The sequence below is a fragment of the Dunckerocampus dactyliophorus genome, chromosome 5, assembly GCF_027744805.1.
Source record: "Dunckerocampus dactyliophorus isolate RoL2022-P2 chromosome 5, RoL_Ddac_1.1, whole genome shotgun sequence".
NCBI classification, from domain to species: Eukaryota; Metazoa; Chordata; class Actinopteri; order Syngnathiformes; family Syngnathidae; genus Dunckerocampus; species Dunckerocampus dactyliophorus.
Genome location: NC_072823.1, coordinates 29,619,511 through 29,635,000, shown reverse-complemented (window position 1 = coordinate 29,635,000; position 15,490 = coordinate 29,619,511). Strand labels below are relative to the sequence as shown.

The 15,490-nt window shown below is 41.5% G+C and overlaps 1 protein-coding gene across 4 annotated transcripts in view; it reads right to left on the bottom strand.

Annotated features, from left to right (window-relative positions):
- The window catches only part of glg1a (golgi glycoprotein 1a), a 53,040-nt gene that overhangs the window by 9,604 nt on the left and 27,946 nt on the right, over positions 1-15,490 (bottom strand). For 2 of the 4 annotated variants that reach the window (XM_054777750.1, XM_054777752.1), the window contains 7 exons: positions 13,574-13,798; positions 13,432-13,494; positions 13,148-13,261; positions 12,969-13,057; positions 5,141-5,279; positions 4,957-5,049; positions 4,725-4,862 (listed from right to left, as the gene is read on the bottom strand). In XM_054777750.1, coding sequence (XP_054633725.1) covers positions 4,725-4,862; positions 4,957-5,049; positions 5,141-5,279; positions 12,969-13,057; positions 13,148-13,261; positions 13,432-13,494; positions 13,574-13,798 — 861 coding nt within the window. The remainder of the gene's footprint in view (positions 1-4,724; positions 4,863-4,956; positions 5,050-5,140; positions 5,280-12,968; positions 13,058-13,147; positions 13,262-13,431; positions 13,495-13,573; positions 13,799-15,490) is intronic. The other 2 variants (XM_054777751.1, XM_054777753.1) reach the window with 1 other exon arrangement.

The window sequence follows — 15,490 nt, the reverse complement described above, 5'->3', positions numbered from 1 at the left end:
TGCTTCTTCCTACTCCTTTTTGGACATGCGCTACTATGTGATGTGCTACTGTTTGACTCATGCATGTTCAGGATTAAAACCATGAACCATGAACCATGATAATAACAAGCCTAGTAGTGCTGTAAAATGTAAATGGCTACTCTGTTGACTTTTAAACAAATGTCACAGCCTAAGCCTAATGGCAAGTATCTCAGATGTTTTACAATGTTGTATCCATTAGCTTCAATGGAGAGGAGATATGTGACGCTACAAATATCGGGATCGGAAATTGATAATTGGACAATATTGGCATATCTGTAATTGGACATCCTTAAAAAAAACAATCATGAGCTATGCGAAAACTCACGGAAAACTTGTCAAGACATTGTAAATTGCAAGAGGGAGCTCACGAGCTGTTGGCCAATGAACTGCTCTGCTTGAAGTAATGCATTGTGGGTAGAAGTTAAAATAGTTTTTGTTTACCAACCACCTTTTGAGTGTTAAAGTTGATTTTAGCTTTCTTTGTAAAATGACGGCGTAAGTCAGACTGTTGAGGAACGCCTGTGATTTCTGATGCATTGACAGGCTCATCGTGATTTTCCTGCTAGCTCGTGATTGGCTCCTGCCAAAAAAAGGGCTACCGTTTCCTCACCGCTTTTATGCTTAGTATGCTTAGGAGATGTCACGAGATTCATAAATTAGCCGCACTGCTGATAGGCCGCAGGGTTCAAGGTTTAAGAAAAAGTTGCGGCTTACACACCGGAAATTATGATGCATCTTTAGAAAGCACAGAAAAGAGAAAGACGTGTGTTATGTCACATAAGGATTGAAAATAAAAAATAATAATAAAAAAAAAGTACAGTTTTTAGCTCACTAACCAGAGCTGCTCATTTCTAGCAGACAATACTGTGTAATGGTACAAGGAAGTGCGTGTCTCACTCAGTTGAGAGCATTGTTTTCCACTACAGAAGATGACTTCATTTTACTTTGAACATTGCAAAAAACTCAATATCTTATAAATATTTGTCTTATTTCTAGACAGCCTGTCATAATGTCAAATTCATTTTAGTCTTAGTAATGTCTTAGTAAAATTACAAAATAATTATTTCTCTCCTTTTCCAGTAAATAGTCTGGGATAGATAAAGCCATCTTCAAAAGCACCATCATGTAGTCCATCAGACCCAAGAAAAAAATGTTTTTTCCTATGCACAATGTGAATTTAATAAATAAAACTCTTGATTATCTAAAAAATTAAACCAATTGGTCATTCATTATTTAGTGAAATGTTTTTTTTCTCGTGTATTTCCAATTGCTCTTTAACCAAGCAAAAATGTTTTTTTCTGATTACTCGAATTGAAAACATTTTCAGTACTATACTCGATTACTAAAATATTCAATAGCTGCATTATTTCATATTTTGTTGAAACGCTGAACAACACCCGTGAAACAATACAAAGTAGATATATTTATATTTCTCTCCAATATAAATGAAAAGTTAGAAAATCAGTTCCTTTAGTCTTATTTTTTAGATTTGAAAAACAAACAAAATGGGTTACACTGCAGACTTGATTTGGCCCTCTTACCGAAAATAAAGTGCCATGAATTCCATTATATTTCTTGTAGTAGTGGAAGCTATTTTTAACGACACCCTTATTTTGTTACCACAAGTAAAGAGGATGTGACGTAACACTCTTGTTTTGAAGGCCAGAAGTGTGTTGAGAAGGCATTCACAAGTTAATGTCTTCATTCAGGTCATTTTCATCCATCCATTCTTTTTCTATACCGCTTATCCTCATTAGGGTTGCGTCAAAGTAAGGTATTTAGTTGTGATTTTATATATTGCACGTCATAAAATTTTTAGTCCCTTGTATTAAGTCTAGTAAGGTGATGCATGTTTAGATTATTTCTTTGTAGTTAACTTCCCCCGCCCTCTTTTTAATGTTTGCTTCAGCATTTGTTTTCAGCAGCTGTTTGCAAATGCTCAGCCGCTACAGATGGAACTTTTTAATAGCTAGTAAATATGACTAATTGATATTGGTGACTTTAGCCAAAACGCACTAAATGTAATTGATGTACATGTAATTGATTGTGGCAGTGTGCCAATACAAAATAAAAGCCGCCACACCTTAAAAATGAGGGGTATTTTTAAACTCGAAAACAATTTTAAGTAATATATTGTATGAATGGATATACAGTACCTGTATATACTATATAGACACATATACTGTATGGCTTATTGTTTACACACATTTTGACCACAGTTTGAAAATCCATCCATTTTCTATGCCGCTTCATCCTCATTAGGGCCTCACGCCTATCCCAGCTGACTTCGGGCGACAGGCGGGGTACACCCTGGACAAACAACCATTCACACTCACATTCATACCTATGGACAATTTAGAGTCGCCAACTAACCTCACCTGCATGTTTTTGGGAATGTGGGAGGAAGCCGGAGTACCCGGAGAAAACCCACACGCACACGGGGAGAACATGCAAACTCCACACAGAAATGCCCAACGGAGAATCAAACTCAGGTCTTCCCAATCTCCAGGCTGTTCCTGTGGTGGCCAATGTGCTAACCACTAGACCACCGTGCGGTCAGTTTGAAAATGATTTAAAAAAAATATATAAAAATGTTTCACTGAGTTTTATTTTGATAAGCATGCAATGGAATCGCCTGTCTGCCTTGCTGGCACATGTGACCAGATAGGCGACACATCTTGTGTTGACTTTCACTTTGTTTCTTATTATCTGGAGAATGTAAATAGCCAAAAACATGCATGCTAGGTTAATTAGAAACTCTAAATTGTCCATAGGTATGAATGTGAGTGTGAATGGTTGTTTGTCTATATGTGCCCTGCGATTGGCTGGCGACCAGTCCAGGGTGTACCCCGCCTGTCGCCTGAAGTCAGCTGGGATAGGCTCCAGCAGGCCCCCGCAACCCTAATGAGGAGACGCGGCATAGAAAATGAAAGAATGAACGAACAATGGACCATAAAACGTGTAGTCAATTGACTGCTTGTCACATGCTCACTTTATGAGCACGTGTGATCATGTGACGCTATCACAGGGGTCTTAGCCGGTATTTCCTATCAATCATGCATGTGTGTCATTCCTGCAGAAGATGCTAAGTCAGCTATTATATTCACCAAAGAATATTTGCTTCACCTCTTAGTAGTGTTCTAAGTAGTGTTCATAAGTGTTCTATTCAAACATGACACCTGTATTTAATGACAAATCATACTGAGTGGATATGTGCTTTGTGAATAAAGTGCAATTTAAATGTTGGCACTGCTCTCAGCAACTTTGGCATTAAATTATCTGTTTTGCAATGTTCTCGGTTCATCCTCTACTAGTTCTTGAAAAGTTAAATAAGTTAATATTATTTTTTAAAAATATATTTGTTATTAAAAAAAAAATAAAACAGCAGCAGTCCGCCTTCCAAAGCAGCCCACCACCAGAGTTAAAAAAAAAATCGTAGCGGAAACGCTACGATTTGACAGGCAGAAGGGAAGAGTAAAGTGTAGAGGCGTTACATTAGATGCAGCATGTGCAGGTAGAGAAATCCATATTTTGTATAAAAGCTGTTTTTGACTTTGCGGTACAGCAAGAATATTATTTTGTCAGAGATTCTATGGTCAGGGTGTTAGTTTGAATTCAGAAGTCTATTATTTATTTTGAATAATGGCAGATTTTTTTGTGTTGGTTACACAGAATATGCTGAAATTTGTTAATTTTATACATGCTCTTACTGGTGCACTTTACTTTTCCTGCTGGTTTTGTGCAATGGGAAATATGTTGGTAGATGCGACCTTCCAATTATTAAAAGATAATGGAAGTACATTCGGGCAGCACGGTGGTCTAGTGTTTAGCATGTTGGCCAACACAGTAACAGCCTGGAGATCGGGAAGACCTGGGTTCGATTCTCCCTTGGGCATTTCTGTGTGGAGTTTGCATGTTCTCCCCGTGTGTGCGTGGGTTTGCTCCGGGTACTCCGGTTTCCTCCCTTCCAAAAACATGCATGTTAGGTTAATTGGAGACTCTAAATGGTCCATAGGTATGAATGTGAGTGTGAATGGTTGTTTGTGTATATGCGCCCTGCGATTGGCTGGCGACCAGTCCAGGGTGTACCCTGCCTGTCGCCCGAAGTCAGCTGGGATAGGCTCCAGCATGCCCCCGTGACCCTAGAGAGGATAAGCGTTAAAGAAAATGGATGGAAGTAAATTCCTCTGTTTCATGTTTATTTTAATTGTGGAACATTACAAATATGCTTTGTTTTAGTAGTACACAGTGAGTAAAAAGAAAAAGACAAAAAATTATGCATGGAAAAAATGGACAAACTATTGATCACAAAAAGGATGCATACAGATGCATCGATAATCGTTTAATCATCGCAGGCCTCTGAATCGTAATCGCATCGAATCGTGAGGTGGGCAGAGATTCCCATCCCTGGTTTCGGCCCCATAATCCCATATCTAGGACCTGTGTGTGTGCGGACCCAAAAATCCCATATCTAGGAACTGTGTGTGTGTGTGTGTGGCGGTAGAAACAGGGTGCATCTAATCATGTTGATCTTCTGTGTGCGTTATGTGTCTGTGGTAGATAAGCACACTGCCGTACATTGTCTAAGAGTGGAAAATATTTCATTCCTAACAATCCTCAGTGGAAAAAGTTTAGACACTCCTGATTTAGAAAACGCAAGAGCCCAAAATCAGTGGTCACGTGACCAGGTTTGGCTGGCCTACCCTGATCATGTGCTTGCAGACTCTCATCAGCTGATAGTCGAGTTCAGGATCCACCATCTCCACTTCCTGAAGTTTGAAGATCTTCTGGTGACAACGTTGAGTCAGTTGCCGTTTGTTCTCCTTCAGACACTCTATGACCTTTGGAGAGAAAATGAGTGTCACGTGACACCTTGTGAGGACTCGTCCTGTGTGTGTGTGTGTGTGTGTGTGTGTGTGTGTGTGTGTGTCTGACCTGTGCATTGCCAAAAGCCACGTTCTGACACAGGTGACTGATGTCCTGCTTACAGGACTCGTACAGTTCTGGTTCCAGGCGGATGTCCTCAGACTGTACAGAAGTGACAAAAAAACAAGAGGGAAGTTGCTGTGTGCGTCCGAGAGCAAGTGCCTCCCCCCACATTTTTTTATGGCTCACGCACCATCTCCACCTCCTCCACACGCAGCTGTTTGCGACATTTCACCGACACGCGCTGCTCCTTGGCGTCCTGCAAGGTGTCATTCCTCACCGTGGTGCTGAGGCAGATCACCACATCCACCCTGAGCAGCATGCATGGAAAACTAGCATCAATCACTACACAGTGGAGGCCATGCTTGTGTACAACTTTCAGTGCAGTCATCCCTAGTTTAGTACAGTTAATTAGTTTCAGACCCAACCGCGATAAGTGAATTTCAACAAGGTAGAAATATTAAATGGAATATTTTGGCAGTTAGAGCATGAAAACCTGTTTGACCTTTCAAAATGCTTTTTAACATTAGATCCCTCTAGACATGAAATAACACCCCTATAGTCACCTTTACACTATAGGGGTGTAAAGGTGTAAGACCTTTACACTTATTATCCAATATAGCAGACATAAGGAAAACTAAGCCATCTTAGCCATAAAGATAAGTACCGTTACTGACACCTAGAGACCTCTGTTGATTACTACTCTACTGCTGCTGTTTATTAAGGAAAGACTCATGATGCAATTCAATCGCTTTATTAACAAGCAGAGAACACATGCAGTAAACATTCACACAGCAGCTGCTGTCGGCCACTTGCTACACTGCTAACCTGCTGCTAGCACTCGGCTAACAGTCAACTCTGGCCAGCTGACGTCACACACGTCATTTTTCAGGCCCCACTTCTTAAAGTGCTCATGACACCAAAACACATTAATATTAATTCCGCCCTGAAAAATAACATTGAAAGGCATATTTCCTCTTAGATGTGTGCTCGAATGTTATTTTCCTTTGCTTCTTCAGTGTTTGGAGGAGGTGGAGCAAGGGACGTCAGATCTGGACATTCCGACACAGATCTTATGCTTGACGCATTCTCTGATAATATGCGCCAGTTCTCTGCCAATTTTTGTTGTTTGCATGTTATATTTATTTATATTATGCCTGCTCGTTGTGTAGAAGAATTTTGTTGGACACTCGAGGAGACAGTAAGCTTGTTTACATTTCCAAAAGACACCAGTCACCTCATTAGATGTGTCAGCAAAATTGTGGGACAGATGTTACTGCCACACAGATGAAAATAAGTCAAAAACCCACAAGATGTTTGACCGTGCAAAAGCATGGCAAGGTGGCAGGAAGGATTTCTTCTAATATGCGCCATAGTAGCCAGCCTACTGCTGGCCGCTAATTCTTATCTGGATTGTTCTGACGGACTGGCTCGGTGGCTAAAGTGACGCCTTTGATCAGTGCAGCGTCACTACAAATCTTAGAATAATATGGTTTTTCATGCCAAATTGCTTGCTAATCAACAATAGTTTTCTATCGTCTGCAGCTCTGTGCAGTGTGCAAAGACCTCTCGTGAGAGCTGTGGCTATCACTGCCAGTAAAACAGACTCCTCACAATATTAGTGAGTGTTATTATGGTTGTGAATATGTCACTTTCTTCACATGGGTTCATGGCTGTGCTGCTGTGCTTGTTTGCCAGGTGTTACCTGTAAGTGTTGTAGATGTGAATTGTTAGCAAAACAGGGCTTGCAGTCACTATACATAACGTCTTTCTAGCCTATCTTGCAGTCCATCTGTCAGTTTCAGGAAGTAAATACATATTTTTTGACTAGATCTATTCTAGGACTCTTAGAATAATAGTATAGGGGTTCATGGCATGGCTAAAAGCAGTGATCCAGTCTGCCCCCAAAAACTGCTATAAAAACATAAGATTTATATTTTTGCTACTTTTTTGCTTAGATCTCTAAGTCAACTTCGATTCTAATAAAAAATGTACATATTTTTATTATTTTAACCCTCAAAATGCCCATTTGATTCAATGATGTCACTGTTTTGGCTTAGAAAAATACTAACAAAATGAGTTATTTTCCAGCTAATAAATGTTCGGAGGCTGGGCGCTCTGTCAAAGATCAGGCTTAACTATACATAAGATTAGTAGTAGAATTGATTTTGATGCTTTGTTATTTTTGTTATTAAGTCCTATTGACTTCCATTATCAAACACCAGACAAGAAACATGCATCTTCTAATTTCATGGTTTCATCTTGTTGAAAAATAGTTCCATTTGTTATATTTACTGTTTAGAATGAGATTGGACAATTTTCACATTGTAGAGGAAAGTGCTTCCTACTGGTCTCTTTGACTGTGGTGAGTTCCGGTGTGGGCTTAATAACAATGGTATAGACATGTTTGGAACTACAAACAAACTGATCTGCTGTCACTAATTGATGTGTTGGTTTTTTGCAGTTGGGAGGGAGGAGCTTGCAGCTCTACTTCGTGATCAATGACGATAGAAAGGGATTTGTGCTTGCATAGCAGAGTGCAGAAGTCTACACTAGCCTAGAGTTGTCTGTAGTTGCTTTTTTAAAAGAAAAAGTATCTATAGTTCTCTGATTAGTGGCTAAATATAGTAGACCACCATGAATAAATGAAGGTATGAGAAACATTATGCATGTTCTGTGTGCCTGTGTGCACACATGGTTGCGTACATGTCTGCGTACATGGTAGTGTGTGCATGTGTATGTCAGTGTACTGTGTAACTGAGGTGGAGAGACTGAACTTTGCTTTATGCAGAACTAATGTCTATGACAGAGTATGTCCCCACACACTTCCAAATAATTTTACAATCAGTGTTTCAGGATTTTTTTAGTGCTGCCTTTTTTTTTTTTTTTAATTACAGTGTTATGAACGCTGTCACAGGCCAAGCCCTGGCCATTTAAGAAGAATTGCAATGTGGGAAGTTGTGTGTCTCTTCCCTCACTCGTCTGTCTGCACCACCCATTGGTTTCTGTGTCCTCGTTGATTGATTGTCTGTAAACCATTGTGAATCAATCTCCTTCGTGCCGCCCAGCGTGTCTCACTGCGTCATCACTAGCTTGCCAGCTTGTAAATTAATCTTCGGTTCGAAGGACAACATATGTTTTAACAAGGATACAAAAATGCTACAGTACAGCGGAATGGTGCCAGGATGAAAGGGCTCGGTCACAGGACAAAAAATATGCGCAAGTGACTTAATTTCTTGTGTCCTACATGTAGGTTGATCGGTAAAATTCAAAAGGTTTGAACTTCTTTGAGAGTGTTTAAACAAGAGAGAAATGTGAGAAAATGTCTGAGAAAAGTGTATGGTGAGGGTTTTTTTACAGCCTTAAAGCATATAATCATTGTAAAAAAAAAAAACAAAAACAAAAACAACAAAAAAAAAGGCTACTTCCCGGATTTCACTTTGCAGGCTATTTTAGGAACCTATTCCCGGTGATTGAGGGAACACTGTAAATCCAAAATACAGTAGGTACGGTATATACAGTCAAACCTGTCTTAGCGGCCACCTTTATAGAACAGCCACCTGCCTATAGCAGCCACTGAAAAATCCCCCGCAGCAAATTTACATGTTATAGACCCTGTGTATAGCAGTCACCTGTCCAACGTGGCCAGCGACCACCCATTTTGTCTCCCTTGGTCAATATATGACCGCATATAGCGGCCAAATTACCAACTCAAGTAGAAGCTTCATGCATGAAAAAGTTTCATTTTTCAATCAGTGAAGCCGTCGTGTGTGGACTTTAATTACTGAGTCCTATCTCAGTCACAATCATTCACAAGATCCACACAAACTGTCAGTTGTTCCACATAAAAAAGCCGTCTTCTTTTGAGCTTGCTATTTCCTGGTCAAACATGTAATTTTAAGAGCATTTGCTGCTTCACAAGCTGTCTTCTTTTCCGTTCGCTACTAGTCTGTTAACCTTTCAGTGTTTTTCAGCTCTGAAGCAAAGAAGTAAACTTCTGTTGCTTCTGCCAACTTTATTTATTGAACGCGGCCACCAGACAGCAGCTCAGAACACACACACATCTCTCAGCATCGTCTCTCCTTCCTGTTTGCCCACAAGGCAAAGGTTAAACAAGCTCCACTACATAGCTGTCCAGCCAATGCCTGGAACAATTGACACCGTTTATTTCCTGGTGTGCACTGGTCAATACTGTAATGCCGCTTGTTGTGGGAAAGGAGAGACTCACGTCGCCGATGCACTTTAATGGCTTTATTAACAGCGGCGAACACTGCAGGACTTTACATCCACGCCAACATAAACACACTTCCCAACTCTCTCGAAACTCACAGCTAGCACTGAGCCTAGCTCTCCTGCTCGGGACGCCCACCATCACTTCCCGTCACTTCCTGATGAACTAAAGCTGTAATGACACTCTGCCGTATAAAAAGTAAAATATAAAAAAACAAGCGCAAGACATTACTAGCACAGCTTTGTTCTGTGGGCCGTGGATATATTCTATCAGTTATTATTAAGCCTCTAGCTTCCTTTTAGTAAGTAAAAATCTTGGCTATGATTGCACTACATTGTCATGTAGACCTACAAAGTACACGTGGAAGAACAAGAGGTGAATAAATTTATTGCAACTGATGTGAAACTGATGAGGGGTCGGATTAAATAAGTTTTGCTTCTTCCTACTTCTTTTTAGACATGCAAAATTGTGAATTGTACTATGTGATGTGCTACTACTGTTTGACTCATGCATGTTCAGGATTAAAACCATGAACCATGATAATAACAAGCCTAGTAGTGCTGTACAACTTTTATCAGCAGTCCGCAGTGCCATCTACTGGTCAACATTATTATTATTTTTTTCCTCTACTGGTCAACATTCAAACTGGACGCCAACCTGTCTATAGAGGCCACCTGTCTATAGCAGCCACTTTTGCAGACTCCCTCTAGTGGCCGCTATAGACAAGTTTGACTGTACGTACAAACCTGAGTTTGGTTAAACTACATATTTTGGATGCACCAAAATGTGTTTAGTGCACAATGAGATGTTATACTTTGGGTATCATGGCAAACTGAAACAGTTTTGTATTTATTTATTTATTTATCTGTCTTAATCTACATTACTGACCAAGAGAGTGGCATGTTTGTGTCCGATGAAAGCGCCTCCTTTTCGGCCACGGCGGGTGGTTATCACCGCTCTATACTCTGGTTCTCTCGAGCTCAACAGCAGCGCGGAGACTGCCTGGAGGATATGTCCGCCTCCAATGCACCTCGCCCCGCCATGGCAGGTGGCTTCCCCGCTGCAGTGTAGTGACGTTGGCGTTTTCTAATCTAATCATTCATGTAACACAGCACGTCGAAGTACTCCAACAATTGCCATGGTGAGATATGTTTATTGTATTCATCGTACAATATGGATGGTCAGGAAGTGAGCTAAATAAAATATGGAAACAACATGACCATATCTGGCAGAACACCACATTATAAAACATTATTCAACTTTTGGAATCTAACGTCCCATCTATTCTTTTTTTAACCATTACTCTATATTTGTTTTCAGTACACTGTTAATATATTACTATTATTGTATTTCCTATCAATCATGCATGTGTGTCATTCCTGCAGGAGATGCTGAGCCAACTGAAGTCAGCCCTCTGCTACACAATACAGTGATCCAGTATCATTCAAAAGCTACAATCTCTGTATGGAAAACAAATTTGCACAACAAAATGCAATTCTGGACTCTCTTGCAAAACAATCTATGGGAGAACATCACTGAGAAGAGGAGAGCGAAGCCAAATCAGGGAGGTTTATAAACCTTGAAATGATGCTTGATAAGGTTTATACATTTGTTGATGACATTTGTGATTGTTATTTCTATGTCATATGTATATTTGATACTTTTTCTGTTTTTAGAAATATTGTTACAGTGCTTGATGAATCACTTCCATCATCAACGCGCTTACGTCACCTCCACAGAGGACGAAGAAGGAAGCGGAATGAATGCGACAGGGCAACGAAAGAAGGAAAACAAAACTGAAAAGAAAATGTGGCTAAACAGCAAGTTGAACACCGTGACGTGTATCCTTTGTAATGGAGCACTAATTGTGCAAACAAAATAAGAGTGTCATAAAAAAGATAAACTAGTGTGTGTATGTGAAATTGCATTAATGAAATGGTAATTTAGACATCCCGTATTTTCACGACCATAAAGCGCATCGTATTAAAAGGCGCAGTCTCAGTTACAGGTGCTATTTTTGTATTTAACACATAGACAAGGCGCACTGTATTATTGGGCACAGGTTTGCACGCTAAAACATACAGGGACGCTCAGAAGTCAATGAGGAAACGGCAATGCTTTATTCCTTTAGATAAATTAAGATCAGAACTCTCATTCAGTTTATCAAACCCACTTGAAATCAGGATGGTCATCACTCAACACAACAGTCTCAGTCATGGTGCACAACTAAAAACATCACAGAGCAACACAAAAACAGACAAGACACTACCGCTACTTTTGTAGAACAATAACTAACAACTACTGTATTTAGCTCAAACATGTAACTTTAAGAGCATTTGCACCAAAACAATACCGCAAAGCATGCTGGGGAACAGGAAGTGCTCCCAGCGACGTTACAATACGCTAGCATGCATGCTATTGTATGTTTTTTTAAAAGCCAGCGAGAGCAAAACTGAGTTCGGTTGTACTTTATTGAAGTATTTAACAATGCACTCACGTTATTTTTTTATCAATCCTCATCCACAAATCCATCAAAGTCCTCATCTTTTGGATCCCAAATGAACAGCGGGGCAAGTTCTCCATCAAACACGACAGGTTCCCCGTCGTCATTGACAGTCAGTCTTGTTGCCGTGCGGCGCCTCAGAAATGATGCTGGCTTTTGTGAAGGCTCCAACAACAGTGCATCAGACGCGTTAGGCCAAGCATCCACAATCCACTAGTGAAGCTGTGTTCACTAGCTGTCATTCATCGCTCACACGCCGCTCGCAACTTAACTTTAAACGCCGTGTTTACATCCATTCACAAATAGTGGCGAAACTCGCACGGTGCTGCCTCCCAGTGCTGCCTCCCAGTGTTAGTGAAGCTGTGTTCGCTAGCTGTCATCTATCGCTCCCACGCCGCTCGCAACTTGACTTTAAACGACATGTTTACACCGATGTCCAGCGGTTGGAGTTCCTTCGTCAAGCCTCCCGGAATGATGTTAAGCTCCAAGTTCATTTGCTGCACTTGTGACGCACTCGTCCTTCCAGCCCCTTTGCTTGGCCCGGCTGGAAACTTTTCTTTAGGCAGCATTTCCTCTTAAAAATCACCACAGATAGCAGTTTCTGTCCATTACCATGGCAACCAAGCACAACAGTAAAGGCAGACTTCTCGTGCCCCGTTGTGTGTGATGTGGAAAGTGAGCGGCACGTCGTCCATGTTGGTGATGTAGTTGGGTAGTAGTTGTCTGCAATGTTTTTACTGCAGTAGGAGCGGAAGATGGCCAGCTTTCCTTGTAATCCACTGAATGTTGCTGCACCACGGTAGTCCTTGCCGGGATGGAAAGATGGCGCCATTTCATAAAATATACCTATCTAACTACTGGGGCGTGCCTTTAGCGTCCTCAGTTACGTCCACATCCCTTTCCTCTATACAAGCAGCATGTCAGCAGGAGACGCTCCCAGTCAAGCGGAGCGCTCATAAAAGTCACACAGCAACACTTGGTACACGCATATGGCGCTCCGCATTATAAGGCGCCCCGCCCATTTTGGACAAATTTAAGACTTTTAAGTGCGCCGTATGGTCGTGAAAACACGGTACATATTTTGAAGCACTCTACACTTTATTTGCTTCACAATATTCATGTCTAAATAATCTCACACACATGAACAAGTCTGCCACTGATGGTGCCTCATTGGAGCTATTTTTACATTCAGTGACGTAGACTACTCTTAGAATGTTGCATTCTTTTACTCTTCCCAGTCGTATGTCTGACTGGTATGTATAATAAACAAGTGAGTCAGTGCCTTACTTCTTCTTGATGTTGGGACACAGTTTGAGGACATCTTCCTTGCAGGCCGTCTTGAACTTGTAGGAAAAGCGGAAGTCTTTAATCTGAATCTGCGCGTGCGCGCACACACACACAGACACACACACGGATTAGTGGTCTCAGCAGAGGAAGTGACAGTGTTCTTGTCGGTTTCTGCTCACCAGTTGGAAGTGTGTCACACCCACTGAGCACTTGTCATTCATCTCCTTCTGGTGTTTGTTCTGCGCCAAACACTCCATCAGGTCACCGGAATCAATCTGGTTGTCAGCCACCTCCTGATGCAAAAAAAAAAAAAAAACAAAGTTTAAAGTAGGGATGCACTGATCCACTTTTTTTGTGTGGATATCTGAATTGCGCTGGTATCAGAACCTAATACCGATATTGGATCAGATTGAATGTCTACTTTATCATATTGTATCTGCATTATAATATTGTATCTGCTTACATGACAATAAGCCTGGATGACTGGTTCGCAGGCTCGCATGAGTAGTGCCTCGATCTGGATGTCCTGACAACACACACAAACGCACGGACACGCACAGTCAGCACACAAGTACAAGTGTGTGAGACGATGATTTCAAGATTACCTCAGACTCCAGCTCCGTCAGGTTGCCGACTACGTTCCGACAGTCCGACACTAGATCCTCCAGGTGGTCCTGAAGACACTCCAGTTCCTGTCCCGCCTCTGTCTTCTCGCTGCACCATTTGCCCAGGTCGGTCATGCAGCGTCTTTGCAGCTCTGGGTCCAGCTTCACGTCCAGCGCCCTCTGGTGGAGGATCCTATGCACCTCCACCTTGCAGTCGCGGGACAACTACAGGCCAGCATCAGGACCAGTTACATCATTGTAGAATCATAACAATAATGACAAGAATAATAGTAAGATTGGAACAGACTCCACTTGCACAGGCCTTAAAAATGATTTCCCTGTGTGGATCACCTCAAACACAAGCGCAGCTTCACTTTTCGTGATATACAGTACTCCCTCGTTTATTGCGGTTAATTGGTTTCCAGACTTGACCGTGGTGAGTATAATCAAATATTTTTGCAGTTAGGAGCATAGAAAATCCAATTCTAAATACGTTTTTTAACATCAGAACCTTCTAGACTACGGGTCTCAGGCGCATGTAGAGGGCCTTGAAAGCGCAGATCACTCCTTGGTCCATGGGCTGACTCAGCGATGTAGTGTTTCCAAAATAAGCCTGTCTATAAGCCTGTCTCATCCATCCATAACGTGTTCAGGCTTACAGTGGGTTGCAAAAGTATTCATACACATGAGCAACACTCAATTTCTCGGCACAGAACAAAGAAAAAGTGTGTTTCACCTGTTTGCGTGAAAGTAAATAGCACAAACATGACAATGTATCACTATTTTCGTTCATAAGCACTCTTTACTACAGATAAATTGCATAAGTCTGTATTTCATTGTAGCAAAAGTATTCACACCAAGTCATCTAGTTATAGTCAGTACTTGGTTGCAGCTCCTTCGGTAGCAATAACAGCTTCCAATTGCTTTGGATAGCCAGCAATGAGTTTTGCACAATGTTGTTTGGACAGTTTCGCCCACTCCTCTTTGCAATACCGCTCCAGCTGAGTCAGGTTCCTTGGTGATCTTCGGTGGACTGCAATCTTTAGATCCCGCCACAAGTTTTCTATTGGGTTGAGATCCAGGCTCTGACTTGGCAAATCTAGAAGATTCACTTTCTTCTTCCTGAGCCATTCTTGTGTCACTTGAGCTGGATGTTTTGGATCATTATCCTGTTGAAAGATAAACCTCCTCCCGAGGTTCAGGCTTTTTGCAGACTTGAAGAGGTTCTTCTCCAGGATGGCGATGTATTTCACACCATTCATAGTCCCTTGTACTCAGACAAGCTCACCAGGACCAGAGGAAGAGCAACAGCCCCATAGCATTCCCACCTCCATGTTTCATGATAGGGATGGTATGAGCCGGATCATCAGCTGTGTTGGATTTGCGCCAAACATACTTCCTGGTGTTCAGGCCAAAAAGTTCAATCTTCGTTTCATCTGACCAGATCACTCTTTCCCACATCGCTGAAGTGTCTTTCAGATGTGTGGTAGCATTGGCAAAGGAGCCTTGAGATGTTGTTTCTTCAGGTATGCCTTCTTCTTTGCAACACGCCCATAGAGACCTTCCTTGTGTAAAGTGCGGGATATAGTGAACTTGTGTATATTTGTCCCAGCAACCTGGAGAGACTGCTTCAGGTCTTCAAGAGTTACAGAGGGGTTTGCTCTTGCTTCCCTGAGCAGTTTTCTCTTGACGTGATCTTGGAGGGATGCCCTCTTCTTCGGCGGTTCACAGTGGTACCACGGCACTTCCACTTCTGGACCAGTGAAGGGACAGTACTTTTTGGCACATTGAATGAACCTGTGATGGCTGCTTAGCTCTATGCTTCTTTAGAACTTTCTTTCTGAGGTCTTCTGACAGCTTCTTTGACTTCATGACTGTTGTCTCCTGACAAGCATGCAATGAATGTGGACAGGTGAC